This window comes from Carassius auratus, chromosome 31 (assembly GCF_003368295.1).
Source record: "Carassius auratus strain Wakin chromosome 31, ASM336829v1, whole genome shotgun sequence".
NCBI lineage: Eukaryota > Metazoa > Chordata > Actinopteri > Cypriniformes > Cyprinidae > Carassius > Carassius auratus.
In genome coordinates, this window is record NC_039273.1 from 10234494 (window position 1) to 10256418 (window position 21925).

The following is a 21925-nucleotide window of genomic DNA, read 5'->3' on the forward strand; positions in this document are numbered from 1 at the left end:
TAATAACAACTAAAAACCTTTTATCTCCCTTTACGCCTTCTTTCCTTTCCATCATTCTCTTCATCTGTGGCCCCATCATCTGCCCTTATCATTCTGTCTAACTTCAGCATTCTCATTGTAGTCACTCCCCATAACATTTTAGTCTCTCTGTGTGGGTGCATGTGTGTGTTTGTGTGTGTGTGTGTGTGTGTGTGTGTGTGTGCGTGTATGCGTGCAAAAGTTTTTGAGTCTCTCATGAAACATTCAGCAGAACCAATTTCATATCATTCAGATTGTTAAATTTTCCTCTTCCTTGATGATATGGAATGTTACGTGCAATTGATTTCTCTCTTTCTCTTTTTCATCTTTTTTTCTGCACTCAGTATAGCCTGTCTCTGAGCAGGTCTCGGTCATTGAGTCATTGTGTTTAGACAGTGGTTGATGGTTGTTTACATTTTAATTACCCACAAAGCAATGCTACAGGCAGCATAATAACTATAAATGTGGCACCTTTGGGCCACCATATTTCCGTCTTTCCAGAAGAATATTACTCTAATTTGAAATGAAAATGACTGTGCACAATATTGATAGTACCTTGATTACACAAAGGAAGCTTGAGGTGGAAAAAAATATTAGATAAAATATTATATTATGCTCGCCAAACCTCAAATCGGGTCAACCTTGTTATAACAGAGGCAATGCATGTGTTATTTCCTCATTTCCCCCTCTCAGCCTGTCCACAGTGTTGATTGGGGTGGAGCACAAGGCTAGCAGGTGTTTGCTCCTAATTGCAGTGTTCACTATTAAGTGGCTCCTGGCATCTGCTCATGGCAAGTACACCATTCAGCTCATGGCATTTGGCAGTGTGCATCCTAGACCAAAAAAACAGACTCTTTTCCAGTCCATGAGGTGGATAATCATCTGATATGCTGAACAGCAGAAATGATGTTTCCATAGCATTTTAACTACTATTATCAGCATCTTTTCTGTTCATGCATGTTTGTTTGTACATTTAAAAGTGTATTACTTACCATCTGTTGAGGCATATCAATCTGTGCACATACATAGTTGTGTTTAGACCTCTTTAGAAGGCACATATGGCTTTAAGTATGTAACACATAACCTGTTGACTAAAGCGTAGAGACAGCAGCAGGTTCATAATTATACTTCATGTTCACAGTTGTTAATTGTATCTAAACATAAACAAATTCTTCCAAACCTAATGTGTCATTCAAAACAGCCCACAACAATTCCAGTCACACTTTAATTCGTTTATATGAAGCTTAATTAACTCAAACAAACTCCAATGAACACGGACGAAAATGTAAACAAGCAGGTTTGCTAGTGAATAAAATTGACATTTCTTGGTGTTTAGAAGTCGGGGGAAGCAATTCTCTCTGCAATTACTGTAATTACAAGATAACTTTCTTTTCACACATGTGAATCCTACACAGCTGCTCATGTTATTAGCATGTAAATTGCTAACATTCTTATTCTTATCAGTTGTGTTAAACTTTCATGACAGCACTGACAAGTTGTGGCTGTTTGTATACAATAAGTGCTTGAGTAAATTAAATGTCTTTAATGAAAGTGCCTCTTTCAATATAATTAAGAAAAAAATCTTATTCTTAGAGTCCACATAGCCATTTGCATATACTCTGCATCAAAAAGTGTCAGTTTTGTAAATATATGTTGGTTATGTATCTAGTCAGAAAGACTCATGGGCAGCAACATTGAGAAGGGGTTAAAGGGATAATAATGTGTGGCATATATATCCGACGTTATTGTGATCAATCCATGTTGAGAATGTAAGCAGTCTTCTGAGCTCGTTGATAAAAACCAGTAAAATGGCTTATTAAATGCCACAATATAAGTCTCAAATGTTACAAAAAATATACAATAAAAATGTCTAAATAAGCAAAATCAAAATGTGAATAAATCGGCGATAGTGTTCATATGTTTTTGATGCAGATATGCAAATGGATATGTGGACTTTTTAAGAATAATAGTTTTTTTCTTAATTAGATGTAGATGTTTATTGCATTTACATTTACATATTACATTTAGGTTATTACTGAATTACAGTTCAAACTGAAATAATATTAATCATTGCATATTGGTAAAATGGAAAGTAGTGGGTTTTATTAACTTGCTTTATCTGCTAAAGATTATATAACATACATTTGCATAGAGATCCATTTTTTTATATTATATTTATATTTTATAGTCTTTATACTTGTATCCCATTGTATTAAGTCATTGAATGGTCTCCATTGTTAATATTAGCATAAATCTGATGAAGACTCATTAATATTGCAGAATGCTTGGCACTGGTTTGAAACAAACAGACTGAATGAGTGCACACTGCTGTTAAGATGTTTTTTTGCAGAATAAATAATGCAGTATAGTGAATAGGGGATGTGAGATGTCTTGATCATAACCATTTTTAAGCATTTTGCGGACAGCGTGCACATGGCAGATAACATCACAGTGCTTTTCTGATGTCTTGTTCACCTAACAATCCTTTTCCAATAAAATCGAATCTTTAAGCCAGCACCAATAGAAATCTTTTCTTATCAGCCACTTTAGAAGAAATGTCTTTCTTAAAGTATTAATGTGCCAGTGTTAGCTTGTGAGTCATCGATTTTCTCCTGGTTTCTTGCTTTTCTTCTTCCTCACACCCATTGCTTTCTCTTTTTCTCCATATCTCCTTCTGTGACTCACTTCTAAACCTCCATTACACACTGAGTGATGGCTGCCACTGTGAAAGTGGCACAGGTCTCTGCTGTGATAGTTACTCTTTCTGAAACACTGTTTGTACCAAAATGCATTCTGCAGTTATCAAGAAAATTACCAAATACTTTTAATTTCGTTGTCATGGAACATCAGTAACATACTGTCCAATGTGTGAAATGCTCAACAGCCAAGGCTAATTTTCTGTGAAATGTGAGATACAGATTTCAGTTTTTTTACACAGCCAAGTAAATAATAATAATAAAAAAGTTTTTGGACATTCAATTGATTTATTGTCTTTGCCTCATATACCAAAATATCAAACAAGGGACATTCATTTTCAAATTTCAAACGTTTAGTTCTGAGACTAGCTCTGTTTTCACTGGTGTTCCTCAGGGCTCAGTCTTGAGATCGCTTGGCCTCCATTCTAATTTGTATGCTGATGATATGCGGATATTTATACATTGAAATTATGATGCTCATGACACTGCTTTTCTTTCTGTCTATATTGTGGAGATAAAAACATGTATAAATTATAATTTTCTGTGTCTGAACAGCGGTAAAATCAAAGTTATGCTCATTGGTTCCTGTTATCCAATTTCTAAAGCTGGTTCTCTGACTTTCGATGACTCTGTTTTGGAAATCCAGAATAGAGTGAGGAACCTTGGAGTTAGTTTGGAGATATTTGTCAATGTTTGCAAATAGATTAAATAAAACAGGACAAAATTAATCTCGACCAACTATTTATCATTATAAAGATCTAAGCCTCAAGCATCGATGACAGATTGCTTTTTTTCAATGGAAAGCTTATAAAATATGTATTTGCTAGATTTGTGTAAGCAGTACACATCAAAACATGAAGAATCAAAACACAGTACATACCAGATTTATCATAATAGCGAGTAATAAACACATCCACAGCTGTAAATTCCAGATTAGTTAGAAAGGTAAGGTTCCACTGAATGACATCTCATAGAGCACATTTAGTCTAACGAAGCAATAACATTGTAATATGGATGATATTTCCTTTATGTTGCAGTTTTTCAGGGACAGTATTGTCTGTGTCCGTAATGGAATAACTCACTCTCAAAAACTGCTTTTTGTTAGTAAAAAAATAGCAAGGTTTTGTAACATACAGTGTCACTAACATAATGAGATGATCCACACACAAAAAAAGTCAAAGATTGGAAGAAGATTTTTTTTTTTGTAATTCTGGCATTCTCTCGTGACATGTGCTGTGATGCACCTGTATAACAACACCATATAACGGCACATTGTGCAGCTGCTGAATCAAGGAAATGTGATTGTGTTAACTTGTGACCTGTGTTTACCTATTATGAAAATAAACCATAGCAGAACCCTGACTACATTTTATGGTTTGTGATGCTAAAGAATATTTCATGACGTCTCAGACAACTGTAAATTTGTGGCTACTGTGGTTTAATCATAAAAGCTATGGTTAACTCATATTTATCATCCACATTGAAGTATTTTTGAAAAAAAAAAATGAATAAAGGTTGAAAGATTATATATTAGAAGTTGAACTTATATTTTTTTTGTAAAGTTATCCAAAGGATTAATTAGCTAATCAAAAAAAGAACATTAGATTAATAATTTATTTTAATAAAAATAATCTCTAGAGTAGTCGACTAATCGAAAAAATAATTGTTAGTTGCAGCTCTAGAAAGATCATTATAGTTGATTCCAACCGATTTTAGTGAGTTGTTCTTTTTTACTGAGTTTTTGTTTGTTTTTGAGTTCACTTAAGATCACTTAAGGTATTGCCTAATAAAGATATAGTCTTGTATATTGATGTCTTGTCCTGGCATTATTTTATAGAACACAGGCTTTTTATGTCAATTCAGATGCTCAAAGCTCAAAAAATGTATTGTAGATTGTAGATTCAGCAGTGGCATGATGTCTTGTAAAGGCCACAGCTTGCCTTTCTGATTGCTCAGCTATATGTGCGTGTATGTCAATATTTTTCTCACACTGTATTAAGGAGTACTCATCCCTTACTTTTCACTGCACTGCTTTCCGTCTTGCAATTCTGAAAGCTCAGCCAGTCATCTCTCCTCTCTACAATGGAGCGTGAGGATGTATTGTCCTAGCTGGAAATCCCAAGGTTCATTTGAGCTGAGCTTTAGGTAGCCGTTTTTCCCCCTGTCAGTTTGAGCTGGAGGCTTTTACCATTTACGGCCAGAGAAAAGAGAGCAGATATTTCCGTGTGCTTTCATCCTCATAAAATGAGACAGGTTTGTGTGACCTGAATTAGACTATGATCATCTGACTCCACTGCCATTTAGAGTTCTTCCATACATTGCTGTCTGTAATCTTTCTGAATGGGCATACTCTCAGATTCAGTATATTACAATGTCTTAACTCTGACCTGTTTTTACATTTGGCTCATTCTACAAATCATCCTCTTAATTGTTTTTGTGCCATCTATTTAGTCATTATTATGCATAAACGTGTGAGACAAGTGTTCATCCTGAATTTTGTTTTTGGTTCTTTTCTACAGCTGTCGGACCAGCAACAGAAAGAGTTTGATAGTGACATCCAGCACCTCTCCTACTCTGCCTCGGCCCCATTCACCACTGCATGGACACCCAGGTAAAAGATATACTTCTCCCTCCCCCTTATACAAGATGTGTTTTAAACCATTTTGAGCTGCATTTGATGCTCCCTATGTAAAGTCTGTTCCAGAAACTTTATGCTGCCTTACAAAAAACTTTGATTGCGATTTTTATTTTCATTTTTTTGCAAAATTCAGACACTTTTAAGGTGTCTTTTTCTGTTAGAATGCTGTTTTATAGGTAGCTGGCTATGTAGACTGTGGACATTTTACTAGACTCTGGACCAGAGCCATACAAACAGCACACACTTCACAAGTTTGCTTCACATGCTGTTTGTCTTGTTGCACAGAAAATTATGGAAAGCTGTGTGGCAGCTGTTCGCTAAATATTACATTATATCTCCATAGCAACAATCACATCTCAGTTTGCCATAGAGTAATTCTAATGTGGTGCAGGGATTTCTCATCTAATTCATGGGCATAATGAATGGATTGACAGTTGACATTTTCTAATACAAATTCTCTGTATGCCTCCTTAGGGATTGGCAGATTTGTACTTTCCATCTTGTCTGAAATACGTCATTCTGAGTTTGAAAATCTTCTTATCTGCCTTTCCCTGTAAAACATGAGGCATAATCAAATCCATGTGTTATACATACACACAGACTAGACAAGTGTGTATGCAAGGAGGAGGTCATTTTAAGTTATCATGGAGATGAGATGATTGATTCTCGGTTGTGTGTGAAGTGGTGAGTTCATTGTCAATGAGAGTAACCAAACATTTTCATTTTACAAAAGCACAAAAGACAGTTGTTCTAATGGGGGCATATTTGCTGTTTAATTGTCCTCTACCCGTGCATTTAAATAACATGAAATGCCCATTAAAGTAGCCAATACTCTATGTGGATAATAACCCAACTGTTAAAGGATCGTGATTTAGATTGTTAATCTGAAGAACTGCTGTGAAAATAAGCTAAAGAGCATTTCAGTAATTCACAAAATGTTTCATAAGGAAAGAATCTATGGGTGGCCAAAAGAAGCCATTAGTCAAGAAAAGCGATGTGAAAACATCAGGGTTTTGCCATAAACTATTATACTGACCCATTAGTGATGTGGGAAAGATACTTTGTGGTCAGTAGAAACCAAGGTATACCTTTTTAACTGAAATGCAATATGATTTACTTGGTGTAAAATCTAATATCTAATACAGACCACAAAACACTATATCTACAGTGAATTGTGGTGATGGTAGTTTCATGCTTTGGGCACTAGCCATTTTATTAAAACAGAAGGAAGAATGGATGGTGCAAAATATGTGGAATGCTTCAGTAGATCCTCTCAGTCCAATAATAAACTTGGAGTTTGAAACATTTCAACATGGTAGTGACCACAATCACTAGTCATTGCTTAAGTTCAACTTATTAACATTAGTTAATTGATTATTTTATTAAGTACAAATGAATAATACAACAATGCATTAAGTAGTGTTAGTTTATGAATATACTCTTAATAATTCACATTAATAGTTAACTTTACTAAATTCTTTAAAATTGTTCATTGTTAGTTAATGATACGTAATGCATTAACTACTGTTAGCAAAACCAGCCTTTTTGTAAAATATTACAACTTTACATTAAAAAAAGCCACAGAATGAATATTTTCAGTATTTTGTTTCGAATATTGAATATGGAAAACAATATTTTTATGTATTTTTTAAATGTTTTATAATTATAAAACTAATTATGGTAAAACAAAAATCAGTACGGTATATCAGAGATTTGTCATTCAGAAAACCAAGAGAATGGTTAAGTACTATGTAACACTTCAGTTGTCACAGTAATGCTTTAATAAAGCTGAAGCTGGTGATAAAACACTTCGTAAAAGTGCTGCTGCTCCAGTGGGTGTATCCCTTGTGTCACTTCCACACTGTGGAAAATCTGAGCAGGAAAGAGAAATGGAGAGATCAGCTGTCAAAACCAGCCGGCTTGCTCTCTTTCTGTGAATGTGTGTGTGTGAAGAGAGAGAGAGAGCGATGACTAGATGTGTGTTTATAACTGATGTTAGGTCATGAGCACACGTAAAGCACACAGATCATGTTTACACAGTTCAGCAGGGCTCTTAAAATGATAAATAATGTGCTGCAGTCCTGATCATTGAAGTCTGCTTGACAACCCCATCTACTCACTAAATTACTGGATTGAACAACCAGCATACACAGTAGAGTGTGAAAAAAGCCAATAGCTTAGTTTAATACCACACTATAATCGTAGAATACAGATTCAGGGTTATTATAATGATAATATATTTTGCAGTCTCGATGTAACCCACATGAGTTTAAAAGGAAACACTGATTGTGTTGTCCCTACTGCATCACTTGAATCTGTGTGCTTGCAATTTTGAAATGACCAGGCCTAAAATGGAACATTAACCCAAACGCGGTTTCATTTTAAGCACTTCAAAGCCATTAGCAGCATTCTAATGCGGCTGCCAACAGAAGCAGCACAGAGGCTAAATGATTTCAGACTCAACAGGGGGTTTGCAGTGCCACACTGCACTCATTACAGTTGGTTTCAGGAAGCTGTTTGCTAGTTTAGGACACCAGCAGCACAAGAATTAAATACTGCAGTGCTTTGTGAGGTGTCATTACTTAAGACAAGAAGAACTCACTACTACTGAGATCCTGCTGTTTGTGTAAGCATATTAAATAGATTTTTATAAAAAAAAAAATAATAATAATAATAATAATAAATCACTGTGTGAGGGTAGAACAATCTGATTTGTTATGTATTTAACCGGATATGTATATATGGTTTAGCAGGAGGGTAATTTTAATTTTTAACTTTTTTGCTGGCCTGCTACCTGGCTAAAGCAAAGCCTGTTGACCTTTGTCTATTCGAGCTCTTAATATCCCTACATATTTATATTATTACTATTATTATTTATTTAATTAAAACAAATAATAAATACATTTCATACCGTTCTTTCATATTATTTATTTACTATTTTATTTTAAAAAAATTATGTTGTTGTTATTATTATTATTATTATACATTCAAAGAAGTTTGGACTTTCACTCATAAATTTATTACCATTAGTATTTTAACACTTTTCAATGCAAGTGTCACAACATTTGATCTATATAGTAATTGTATGTTTTGGTCCTTTCTGTATATTACTTTATATTGTGCAATATATACATTGATATTTTGAGTGAAGGAAGGACAAAATGAGCATGCAGTTATGAAGAATGCCGAGTTAAAATGACTAAAACATTACATGAATTCCCCTGTGTTCACATGAAGTCACATTTTTATAAAATCAACATGTTTATTTCCACATATGAAAGTTGAAAATGTCAGATTCAGTATGAATTTTCAGACTATCTTCCAAAAACCTCATCCGTACCACATTCAGCTGTGGTGTGAATGTAGCATGTGTGATTCAACAGGGTGCTGACTGGTTGTCTTCTCTCAGCTGTGCATTGTAGGAGAGAGTGTCTGCATCCCTTCAGTGAACCCTTCATCCACTACAGTCTTCATGATGAAAAATAAGCTGGTGCTTCACTGTGTAGCACACCAGTGTGCCATTTCCCTCTCTCTCCGTGACTGGATTCTCCTTTAAAAGAATGCATTTCTGTGACGGATCCACATTGCTCCGTGTCCCTGTCCAGCTGTGCGCAGCTGTTCCTACAGTCACTTCCTGACAAGGAATTATGCTCTCATTAATATTTAAGATTTGGCATAGGCCGCTTGGTGAATGCATTAATGCATGATTAATGCATGGGGGATTGTGGCCCGAGCCATACCACACAGTCCAGATTGGAGTGCCCCATTGTTTGGATTGACTGGATTGATTGATGATACTGTATCTGTGCTCATTAATTCACAATAGTGGTTTTTAGATAAAATGTTCTCATTTTTATCTAGTAAAATGAGTCATAGCTGTCATGTAGGTTTTAATCTATTAGCTATACTCTTTATGCATTTCATCTTCAATTTTGATGTAAAAATGTACCACACTGTGAAAAAGCCCTGATTTGAAATCATCTTGCCATTTAAATACCTCTGGAATAGAGATAAAGAATGTGTTCTTAGCAAAATCCCCTGAATATGATTTCAAGCTTCAGTTAATCAAAAAAGGATTAATTGCTCATGGTCTGCAAATCATTAAATAACCTTCATTATGCAGTATCACTGCACTTGAGTTATTTTTGATGGAAGGGGCTGTTGTCTAAAGCACTTAAACACTGTAAGTGCCTCACTCTCTAAGCAGTAATCTATTCTCGATGAGCTGTGCAGAAGAATAGGAAAGATCAAAGTATGTTGTATCCCTGTATCTCAGCTCTCAACGCGCCCTACATAAGAAGCCCACCCTTCTGAAGGGCTTTGTTATCTTATAAGGGCTTTAAATCATAAAATAAATGGGAAAGATCTGCAGAAAAGAAGACCTTAGGGTAATTGCGTTTACTTATGATGGAAAATGGGCCCTATTTTAACGATCTGAAATGCAAGTGTCAAAGCGCGAAACGCAAGTAACTTTGTGGGCGGGTCTCGGCGCTGTTGCTATTTTCCCGGCGGGATAAATGGCTCTTGCGCCCGGCGCAAATCTAAAATGGGTTGGTCTGAAGTAGCTTCATTATTCATAGGTGTGGTTTGGGCGTAACGTGAAATAAACCAATCAGAGCGTCATCCAACATTCCCTTTAAAAGCAGGTGCGCAAGTTCCATTATGGATTGCTATTATTATGGCGTATTTACCAGGCGCACGCCAGGAGCGGTTCACAGCCGAGGAGACTGATGTTCTTGTAAGAGCAGTGAAAGACAGAGAAGTTGTGTTGTATGGGAATGGGAGAATAATTAGCCTGAATAATTTGTAAACTAGATTTATGCCTATTTTTTTCACATCTTCGTGTCACACCACAATGATTTCCGTCATCTCATGTGTTAATATTTTTTTAGTGTAACAATTTATGATTTGCAAAAATAACTGTTGCATCTGTGTAGATTACATGAGCAAAGTGTATGCGCGTTGTGCACGCTATACATTATGGTCAAGCATGCGCCCTTAAAATAGCATAATGAACAACGCGCAATGCGCCACTGACTTTAGACTAGGTTTTTTCTGGTCAGTGGCGCAATTGTTTAATGTAACAGCAAAATAGCACCAGGGATTGTTTGCGCCGGAACACGCCTCCTTTTTTGCGCTGAACCGCCCAGGGAGCGCAAGTTCATTCACTAGTTTAGCGACGTGCTTCTGTGGAGGGAAAAGCGCGCTTGGCGCGGATGCAAAATAGGAATGACACATGCGTCGGTGTACAAAGTCAATTGCGCTGGGTGCAAGATAGGGCCCAATATGTTTCTCTTGGTGAAGTATGAAGTAATTGCATGTTTATTTCGACAGTTATTTTTAACAGTCTGGTCTAATAATTGATTGAACTTAAAAACAATAAAACAATAAAGTTGTAAATAATGATTTTTGATTTTTGTAAATAATTCCCTAAATGTAACATTTTTGGTCTCTTTCAGGAAGCAGCCCATTGGACAGCCCACGTAATTTCTCTCCAAACACTGCAGGCCACTTCTCTTTTGTGCCAGCTCGCAGGTGAGTGAAGTCAAAGGTCAATCTCCCACAGTTAGTTTATCTTATATACAACATTTCATTGTAAAATATTCCACATTCTGGCAGTGAGTTTTAATAAAAGTTTTTACAGTCTTTTTAAAATGTTTGCAAATTAAAGTTTGAGCTAGTAATATATATTTGCTCTTTTGCAAATATTGTTGTCGTAGATTGCTTCTCATGTGCAGGTTATTAAGCACCCTGCTTTCAATTAATTTGTAATATCCCATAATCCTTCACTGTGGCTATGAATAATGACACCAAGAATGTTAATGAGTGAATCTGAATTGGTAACTGAGCAGCAAAAGATGGTAATGTTTTAACAACTGGGAGAGAACACGCAGAGCTGATGACCCCAGGCTTAATTAAAAGGATTCGTTTGAATGTCAGCCATAGATCAAAACCATATAGTCATCCAGTCCAAAACACTCGTGGACCAACAGTGCCACCTAATGGACACAGTACAGCACTCTAATAATGCAAAAGGTTTTACAGATAAGAATCCAGGGAGTTTTCTCACAGCAGCATTGCTTTTTTATGCTTTATTCTCTTCCATACAGCCATGGACACAGGGCCGACAGGTAATATTTACCAACTTCTCAATACTTACCCAGTTCTCTTATAACATCATTTCCTGTGTATGCTTCAAGCATGGCTGTTTACATCAACCATCATGTTTCCATTTAATTAGAGCTGACAGTCAAATCTGTTTAAAAACATCTCAGACAACTTCATTTATGTATCGGAAAGCTACATTATTAATCATCCCTCCTCCATCAGCTGGCTGGATACAAACAGCTTGACTGTGTGCTTAGAACAAATAATTGTAATATTGTAGAATTTAAAATAACTGTTTTCTATTTCAGTATATTTGAAAATATAATTTATTCCTGTGATAGGGGAGTTTTCAGCAGTCATTACTCCAGTCTTCAGTGTTGCATAATCCTTCAGAATACACTGTAATATGCTGATTTACTGGTCATGAAACATTTATTGTCATTATGATCAGTGTGGTAAAGAGTTGTGCTGCTTAATATTTTTGTGGAAACAGATAGTTTTGTACACAGATGGTTAAAAAAATTCCAAAGGAACAGCATTTATTTGAAATAGAAAACTTTTGTAACATAAAAAAATTCTTTACTGTAATTTTTTTATCAATTTGATCCACTTGCTGAATAAAATAATTCATTTATTTCAAGAAAAAATGAAAGAAAAAAAATCCTGAATGTGTTCATTTGGTTGTCTTCGGTATTAAAATCATTACAGCCTTGTTTACAGGTATGTTTTGCTCAATGCTTATTGCAATCAGCATTCAAACAGATTAAAGTTCCTTATTTTGTCAAAGTAAAGGAACACTGACAGTCCGTTAAATTGTAAATGTCAGTCATCATTGGTTAATGTGCTTGAGGGATAAGTGAATGTATAACTAGCCATCATGCCACTTAAGGCATATTCACACTGTGCTATTTGCATGAAAAGGCTTCATACAGTATTGTTCAAAATAATAGCAGTACAATGTGACTAACGTTTGTACAAAATAGTTTTGAGTTTGTACAGTCAACGGCAGACACTGCTATTTTTTTGAGCACACCCCTTTCAACTAATTGCATATCATGAATGCTGGGTCTTGTTTGTTTTCTGAGAATCTACTGCACCAACTGGAAACTTGTTTTCCACGTAACAATAAAAAAATATACTAAAAACCTGGATTATTCTGGTTAGTCACATTGTACTGCTATTATTTTGAACAATACTGTATGTGTATCTGCAATAAAAGTACACACAAGTTCCTGTGCGGGCCACTTAGCCATGATTGCAGATGCTTTATATGGCACTTTTATGCAAGGCTTATTGAGCACGGTTGAATGTAACAATCATCATTATTGTTTATTGTTCAAATGTCAGATATTGTGGACATTTGAATCAGTGTTGCTTTTATTGTTTTCGCAGTGATTTGTAAAGAACACATTTTCACCTTTCCCTCATCCACTCTTTTAGGACTGATGGCCGTCGCTGGTCTCTTGCCTCTCTGCCATCCTCTGGCTATGGAACAAACACCCCAAGCTCAACAGTCTCTGTGAGTGTCTGCATGTGTCTGTTCTCATGTTCTTTCTGTAGTCCCTCTGTGATGTATCAACCCCCAGATATATCCATCATTGTCTGGTATTGCATTTGATCCCAAACCTTAATTTACCCAGAAGGTTTATCCTATTGACCCTGCAGTGGGATAAACTCTAGGTACAAAGCAGCTCGATTTAGCCTGAAGTGAAGCCAGTGCATTCACTTCAAAAGAGTTCTGTCCCTGAAAATTGACTGTAACTCAGTCTGGTTGTTGCTTTCATTGGGGAATATGCTCAAATTGCATAAGCCCCGTTCTCTGCAGAAACATAAAAATACATTTTCTAGTTACGCCACATTTTTATTCTAAAGGCTGCAGAGCTTTTATTCAGCACTAAACACTAGGGGAAAAAAATCTACTGATTAAGAACAAATGTCATTGGATCAATTGGGTGAAGCTCATAAAAACTCTGAAAGGTCCAGAAATTATATTCTAAAGAAAATGGAACCTATTGTTATGGTCATTGAGATTTTTTACAATGTGACATTATTATAATGGCAATTATCGTTATGTATTATAGTAATGAGAATGATTTATTTTATAGTACTAAAGTAATAAGAAGTTTAATAATGTCACAATGCAAAAAGGCTTAATGATCCTAAAATTAGGCTTTACTTTCTTTATGAAAAATATCATTAGTAACTAATTCTGAGTTTAAATATTACCTGGACATTTTCTCAGTAGATTATATATATTTAAAAAAAAATGTATCTAAATAAAAAATTTATTCAAATTACCAATCAACAACATTATGCCAACTAAGGCAGCTGATTGACAGTCAGGGCAGCCAATGCAATGCCTTCTATCCTTGTAATCCCTCCCTCTCTGCTTCTCACAGTCATCATGTTCATCTCAGGAAAAGCTGCACCAGTTGCCCTTCCAGCCCACTGCAGATGAGCTGCATTTCCTCACCAAACACTTCAGCTCAGAGAGCATCACGGATGAGGATGGGAGAAGATCTCCAGCCATGCGGCCACGCTCCCGCAGTCTCAGGTACAATCACTTACAGATTCCCATTTCACAGCAATCAAAAGTTGCCCTTCAAGTGAACATGACGTTGTGAGTCTGTGATGTCAGCTGGGCCCTCAGGCTCCCACTCTTAAATGCCAAATCTTGAGCTCTGACAGGAAACTGCCACACCTCATTCTCTAGACTTTTGACTCCTCCAAGGTAGCAGACATGTTATTCACCTGTGTGCCCTTCACATTGATGCATCGTCACTCCTCTGCCTTACAACTTTCTTTATGCTTCTCTCTGCCTGTCAATGTGTCCAAGTCATATTTCACCCCCCCCCCCCTCAAAAAAAAAAAAATCTGTAATTGCTTTTTTAATCATTATATACAAGCAATAAAAACTATATATATATATATATATATATATATATATATATATATATATATATATATATTTTTTTTTTTTAAAGTAGTATTTAAAAATGTCCAAATTCATCTTTGTTGTTGTGAACGAGGGGGAATCTATGTAGTTGTTATGGAAATAATATCTAAGAAATATGTCACGCTATCCAAAGCCTTTGTGAAATATACAAATATGCATAGATTTTGTGTTGACCTGGATTCATCTTATCTACTCTCTTTCACCGCAGAAGAGTTGTATGATTACTCTAGTAGTCACTCGCACACTTCTGCCCAGGACCTGACAGACTGAATTCTTTCTTCTTCAATGCTAAGAAAGAGACCTCCTTCATGAGCATCTTATCTGTAAACACATCTCTCTTCCTCTCTCTCTTTTCCCCTCTGGCTCTTTCTCTCTTTCTGTTAAGATGACTTATTCAGGAAACACTGGCTTTGCCTCTTTTAGTATCTAGACACACTCAGCAGGGGGTTCAGCACTCCAGAATTAGATCCATAAATATTGGATGAGGTAGTGTGGTTTGCAGTTGCCACATCTTACAGATTGCATCTTCCCAGGATTATTCATTTCTACTGTTGAAAGAAGGGAGAGAAGGATAAAACGACTGGATGGAGGGGGAGATTAGGTAGAACGGGTTAATGAGAGATGTTTTAATGGAGCAGTATTATGCTAATTTCACGCCACTGACAACAGACACGCAGAAAGAACTGACAGGGACGTTTCTTAATGCAGTGGTCATTGACGGTTTTCCATCGTTCTTTCTCTTCACATCTTTCAACTCACACTCAAGGAGTAATGAGCTCAGCGTACAGTGGTCACCATCCATCATCCATATGTCAAATTAATTGGTAGCAGTAGCTGGAGATTAGAATATTATTGGAATAAAGAACTCCGTGACAGAATACATTGGTCAATTTCTGGATTCCTTCTGGCTGGCCAAGCCATTTTTTTTTTTATTGAAATTAATATGTTAATTCTAATTAAACTTGCACATAATGTAAAATCAGAATGTCTGAAATGACTACAGTGGTGCATGTGGCTTTGTTGGTGACGTCATCCAATTGTGTGTGTTTGTGTTAGTGCAGACCACTCTATCACAGCCAATTAACTAGCTGATTTCCCTGGTTTCCAGCTCCTCTGAGGCACATTTAGAGGTCTGTGCTCAACTGTGACACATTTACACACTCTCTTCCCCTCCTCTCTCTCTAGCAGTCCCTTCCTTTGTTTGGCTTTTGTTCCATGTGATAGTATCTGTCTTGGTGAGTCTTCACATACTTTTCAGATAATTCTTTTGTTTATAAAGAAAGTACGAGAGGTGAGTGCTTGTACAAAAATCAACACGATGATGTTGATAAAGAAATCCTTATTAAATAATTATGTTCTGTATGTATGTATATGTACATACAATATACAATACAATATAGACATAATGGACTACCGGGCTAGAAACAATTTCTATGTTAAATAAATACATTTATAATAATATCTAAAATTTTATTTATTAATTTATTTAAAATTATATATATATATATATATATATATATATATATATATATATATATATATATATATATATATATATATATATATATATATATATATATAATTTTTTTTTTTTTTTACTTTATTTTTGATCGAAGACATGCACCCTTGGTGAGTGTAACAGACTTCATTCAAAAAAATTACCCACATGGAAGTGCATTTTTCACTTCAGAATCTTAATGGAGGTGATTGGGTGTTGTCTGCTTCAGGTTTATGGAATGCTGAATATTCAGACATTAAGCATTTAACATTTTATAGATTTTCATATTCGGACACAAAAATCCAAATTCCTTGGAAAAATAAAGTTGTAACAGATTAAGTAGGTTTCGTACTTAGAGTTGAAAATTTGTTCAAATATTGTTTCTCTCTTTTTGTACTTCTATTTCTCTTTTTTATACTTTCTAACATATGTGAACACTTTATTCTTTTTTTCCTTTTTTTTTTTACCCATAAAAAAACTCATAAGAATACTTGTCCTTTCCACTTATTTCCAGTATGTTCCTGCACAGAACATACAGTATACATCTATTTCAATTAAATTTATTTGACTTAAAAATATAATGAGAATCTTTTTACAAGGTCATTTCTCAAAAACGTGATGATTTTTAGGGCTGCAAGGACATATCTGCGTCCATCAGAGAAAAATAATCGCATTCACTAATTATCATCTGTATAATGCAGAATGTTATTGTGCCGCAGGAAGATCACTGTGATTCTTTGCAACCACATGGTGGTTGCACACATTATTTAATAAGAGAATCGCTCTAAGGTATTTTCTTTTATTCATTTTCCCTTGTCTTTTCTCTCTACCTCACTCAGCGGGGGAAATATTCTTAGTGTGATTGTTAATGCAGCTCCCTTCGGCTTCGAATCAGTCTCTGTCAGAGTTAACCTTTATCACAGCCATGGTCAGATCGTAATGTTTGATTGAAATGGCTCTCAAGTAAGTTGTAGATTTGACTAGAATATTTCTCCCTTCTCTTATTGTTACTGACAGAGCTGTAAATGAGCCAATTTAGTGTATGTGTGTGTGTGTGTTTGTTTCGGCATTTCTCAACAGCACCCTGGAGGTTGATCAAATGTGCTATGGTTAGTATATATTCATTCAATCAGGAGGTCTAATAAGGAGCACAAGCCTTCGATTGATGACTTAACAGCATTACCTCATCCTTAAGGTCACATGACCTGCTTATCTTTACTAACAGGAGTGACTCATGCGGTCCCAGCTGTATCTGTAATCGTTGTCCCTGACTGAAATGCACACATACTCACTTATCTACAGAACCTGTATCTCTCAGTGTTCCCTCCGGAGTGTTTCTGATTGAAGATGCTACTTTGACATGAATGGCTATGTCAGAAAATACAGGTGCTCCAATCTGTCATCAACATTTAATTACAGGTATAGGCCAACAAGCAACATCTGCTTGAAGGAAGAGGGACATTGGAGTTGAAAATATATGATTGGTTTAAAAATAAATAATGGCTAAGTCCCATTTTTTATTTATTTTTTACATATTTTGTTTTTATTTATTCTCGTCTTTAGCCCTGGACGCTCACCCATATTATTTGACCATGAGATCGTCATGATGAACCATGTCTACAAGGAGCGTTTCCCTAAGGTGAGGTCTAAAACTCATGAACTTGCACTTGGATAAGTCTCATTTTCACACAATACTTTTTTAAAATTGCTTTGCCAGAGCATCAATACACATAGCGAAAGAAAATATTTATTATTATTATTATTATTATTAATAAAAATTAGAATGATAATAGAATAGTAACTGTATATCATATAAATATATTAATAACAATAATAATAGTAATAATAATTTTAAATAATTAAATAAAAAGTATATTAAAAATAAAAATAAATAAGCTTGTTTAACATAAAAAAAATTGGCAAGACTCAAATTACCATTAATGTGTATAGACAATAAATAATAAATAAACCACTCTCTGTTGCTTGATATCTGTAAAAAAAAAAAAAAAATACATATACACACACACAGAGATATCCGTGTTTTATCATTGCCTATATGCATAATATAAAAAAAAATCATACTTGGTTTTTTAAATAAAAAACAATTGAAAATTAAAAAAAAAAAAAGTGATTGAATAAATGTACAGTAACACATTGTGGGTGGCTGGTTGCCTCTCTTTCTCCATGGCTTGGCCTTTGTTTCAACCCAGCCCTTACCAGGACCCTTCTATCCCACAGGCTACTGCTCAGATGGAGGAACGGCTGGCTGATTTCATATTCTCCTCAGCTCCTGACAAAGTCATGCCTTTAGCTGATGGCGTCCTGAGCTTCATCCACCACCAGGTCATAGAATTGTCTCGGGACTGCCTGGACAAATCCCGTGAGGGTCTCATCACCTCCCGCTACTTCTATGAACTACAGGAGAACCTTGAGAAGCTACACCAAGATGTGAGTATGCAAAGATTATCCCCATGTGGAGAGTATGTAGGAAGTTGTCTGCATTTATTTCAAGGGTATTAACTCCTTGTCATGCAAGGCCTTTCTTGTGGATTCCTTAATATAAATCTATGTCAGCCAAAGTGGTGATGTCATCACATCAGAGAAGAGGTCATCTCTATGACAGCTGGGCTGTCACAAACAACTCTTGTGATTTTTGGTTCCCTGACGATTTTTTTTCTTCTGTTGGGTCTGTGGTCACCTGTCACATCTGCATTAGTCAGGATACTGATGTCTTGATTAGTTCAGTCACAGTGCCTCAGGGGCAGCGTTATGACTCCCAGAGGTCCCATTCCAAATCCACAAATCATGTGTGCAGGAATGTACCAGAGTGTGTGTTTGTTGTGTAGGGTTGGAATGGGGGTGCAGCACCTTCCTGATTTTAATTTCACACTCCAGTAACCACCACTGGTAATGGATGAGTATCCCAGGCACCCAAGAGGAGGGTGCGGGGAGCGAGAGACAGAGTGGGAGAGAGAGAAAGGGGGGGAGTGAGAATGGAAGGTGGGATCAGGTTGGGTTTTCCCCTCTTTCGGTTGGTGGTCCATAACCATCTTGTTGCTGTTGCCTGCCAGAATCAAAAATGCGCACATCGTGATCTCATGCAGTCGCCGAGCTATTGCCGCAGCCATACTTGGCATTCAGGCGAGTACGGATGACATCATTCAGCCCGAGTTAATTGGCTAATTTAGTTTGGGGGCCGATGGTGACAGGTGGGCCAGACGGGGATCGTGGTATAAACCGCATCTTTAGCAGGTGTGCTCCGAAAAGCATTTCCGACTTCTCCATTTAACGCTTCTCGCTATCTCAGAGGATGTCTTGCGTTTCGTGGCAGAGGCGGCTGGAGGAAGAGGAGGTTCTTCAGCAGATTTTAGAGTGCTGGGAGCAGAGCACGCTCAGAAACCATGTGGATCTAACAGTTGAGTTCCTGATTGTTTTTACTATGCAGAGTTGCGTTGAGTCAAGCTCATAGTCTAATAGAAGCTGTTTTATGTTGTTGAATTGTAGACTCACCTGTGCTATGACAATTTCACATGCAAAATATGGACTGTAACTAGAATATTTTTATGTCTCATAATACACCTGTTATTGTTTACTTTAATCAAATGGATAATTGTAGAAGGATTTTAAATATTTGTCAGTTATAGTATATTACACTTTAAACCGAATTTAGTCCATAATATAAAGGGATGCACTGTTATTAACATTCTGGGTGATACCAACAATATAATACAAATTTTTATTATATGACCGTGATTTATAATTCTACGCTATTTTGTATTGAAAAATAAATAAATAGATCAAAAATATATAAAATGTTCAATTAAATGTCCTCCAATATATAATTAATATTGACCAATACTAATAAATAAATAAATAAAAACCACTAATATTGGCTCATAACTGATATGGCACAGGTATATGTTCCACTGTTCCAATCTTCCTCTTTTTTTTTTTCATAAGGTCTTTCACTATTGACCTGCATTTTTCTTTGTCCTCGTTTATAGGCTTTATTTATTAAACTGGACATTTGTCTTTTTAAATGATGAGTCTATATCATTCAGTCTTTCATGGTTGCATCATTAAAAACCACAGGAGCCAATCTCAAGGCCGGGTCACTTAAGTGACCTGGCTATCACCATGATGTCTGGGCCTAGAGGAATCCTGAGGATCTTCTATCGACCTTTTGTACGCTTGACCTTATTGACTTTATGTATAGATTATGTGTAGAGTATCTCATTTCATCTAGTTTAAGGTGTGCTAAACCAAATCACTCCGTCATCGTTTATCTCTCACTGCTGATACTTGTCTGTCTGCAGTGTATTTACTCAGTGCAGAGGCCCTTTATTATCCTGAGTGTGCGATTCACTTGCGGTTTCATTACCTGTATAAATAATTCAGAGGCTGATTAGACATCCCCTGAGGTGGCAGTGCTGTCTGTCAGAGATGGCTCTATTACTGTCAGCCGGCTGTTTAACCATCTAACAATGTACTGCTCTTCTATTGATGAACTCTCTCCTTTCTGCTCCTTTTACACTCTTCCTTTGTATGTACTCTTTTTGTACGCATAATTTAACCTATCCCTCATCGTAGTGCTTTGAGTGTCAAAAATCTCGACTGATATTGCTTCTGATATCAGCATCTTGCTCATTCGTCACTGTGTAAGCGGAAGGTCAAGTTAGGTCAAGCTATTTCAAATCTGTTCATTTTTTTTCTCTGTTTGTTGTTAGGCTCATGAGCGTTCAGAAAGTGGGGAGGTGACATTTGTCACCCAGCTGGTTAAAAAGCTGATGATAATCATCGCCCGACCCGCTCGTCTGCTGGAGTGTTTGGTAAGCACCGATAATTTAAGGGACTCTATTCTGGAAATAATTTTACTGAGGCTTCAGAGCAAACTGCTTTTCCATATTAATGAAGCACATGCTTGGTACCATATAATTAAAAAGGTAGATTTACCTGGAGGATATGTGTATTTGAATCAAGGCCACATTGTAAACCTTCAAAATTCACAGTGATTTGTCAGATTCGCTGAATTGTTAAAAAAAAAAAAAATCACACCAGACATTATGGAAACACACATAAACCCAAAAGCTGACTTCCACACAAAGCTACAGGGCTCCATGTCTGTGGCCACATGTGTATTTTGAGTAATCATTTGCGTTCAGATGTATGACAGCATATAGTACAGCTCAGCACTGATCGAGGACAAGCAGCTGAGAGAGCAATGAGCTGTTAACATTTTATTGCTTCATGTGTGCACAAGGCATCGCAAATATCTCCAGGAGACATACCTGCCAAATATAAGCACACACAAAATATTCTAACCTGTTATTACAGTATTAGTTATATTAGCCCTTGCTGGGCCTTTTGTTTGTTTGGCTTTTTATTTTTTTTCTGTTCTTTCATTTTCAAATGGTAGTTTGTTAAAATACTGTGTGTGTGACATTATTTCATCTTTTTGTGTGAATAACTTTTTAGCCTGTTACAAAAGGTTGATAAATCATTGAGTAAAGATGAATGAATATAATGAACCTTATGAATGTAATGATTATAAATATTTGACTGGAACTAGGATTAAAGAAAGTAGTACCTCCAGTACCTTGCTGTTATAGAGTAAAATTTCTAGAATGAATTAAATGATTGGGATTGATGTCAAATTTTAATCATATCATGAGAATCTATTTCTCCCTGTGTGTGTTGTAGGAGTTTGATCCAGAGGAGTTCTACCACCTGTTGGAGGCTGCTGAAGATCATGCTAAAGAAGGTCAGGGCATCAAGTCTGACATCCCTCGATACATTATCAGCCAGCTGGGACTCACCAGGGACCCCCTTGAGGGTAAGAATTCTACCTACAGTGGTCTTAAAAGCATATGAACATTATGCTACACTTACAAATTGTTGGTTTGAAATGTTGTCATGCTTTGTTATGCCCGACATAAATGTTTAAGTGTGACATAAGGGTCCAAAAGCTTTTGGGGATTCTATGAAGCAACTCTTTTTGTAGTACTACATTG

At 36.1% G+C, this 21925-nt stretch overlaps 1 protein-coding gene across 5 annotated transcripts in view; it reads left to right on the plus strand.

Annotated features, from left to right (window-relative positions):
* mast2 (microtubule associated serine/threonine kinase 2) overlaps positions 1-21925 on the plus strand; it is a 126914-nt gene that overhangs the window by 94076 nt on the left and 10913 nt on the right. For 4 of the 5 annotated variants that reach the window (XM_026213529.1, XM_026213532.1, XM_026213530.1 and 1 more), the window contains 9 exons: positions 5234-5325; positions 10812-10887; positions 11463-11483; positions 12901-12979; positions 13860-14014; positions 17478-17553; positions 18153-18362; positions 20642-20743; positions 21615-21747. In XM_026213529.1, coding sequence (XP_026069314.1) covers positions 5234-5325; positions 10812-10887; positions 11463-11483; positions 12901-12979; positions 13860-14014; positions 17478-17553; positions 18153-18362; positions 20642-20743; positions 21615-21747 — 944 coding nt within the window. The remainder of the gene's footprint in view (positions 1-5233; positions 5326-10811; positions 10888-11462; positions 11484-12900; positions 12980-13859; positions 14015-17477; positions 17554-18152; positions 18363-20641; positions 20744-21614; positions 21748-21925) is intronic. The other variant, XM_026213533.1, reaches the window with a different exon arrangement.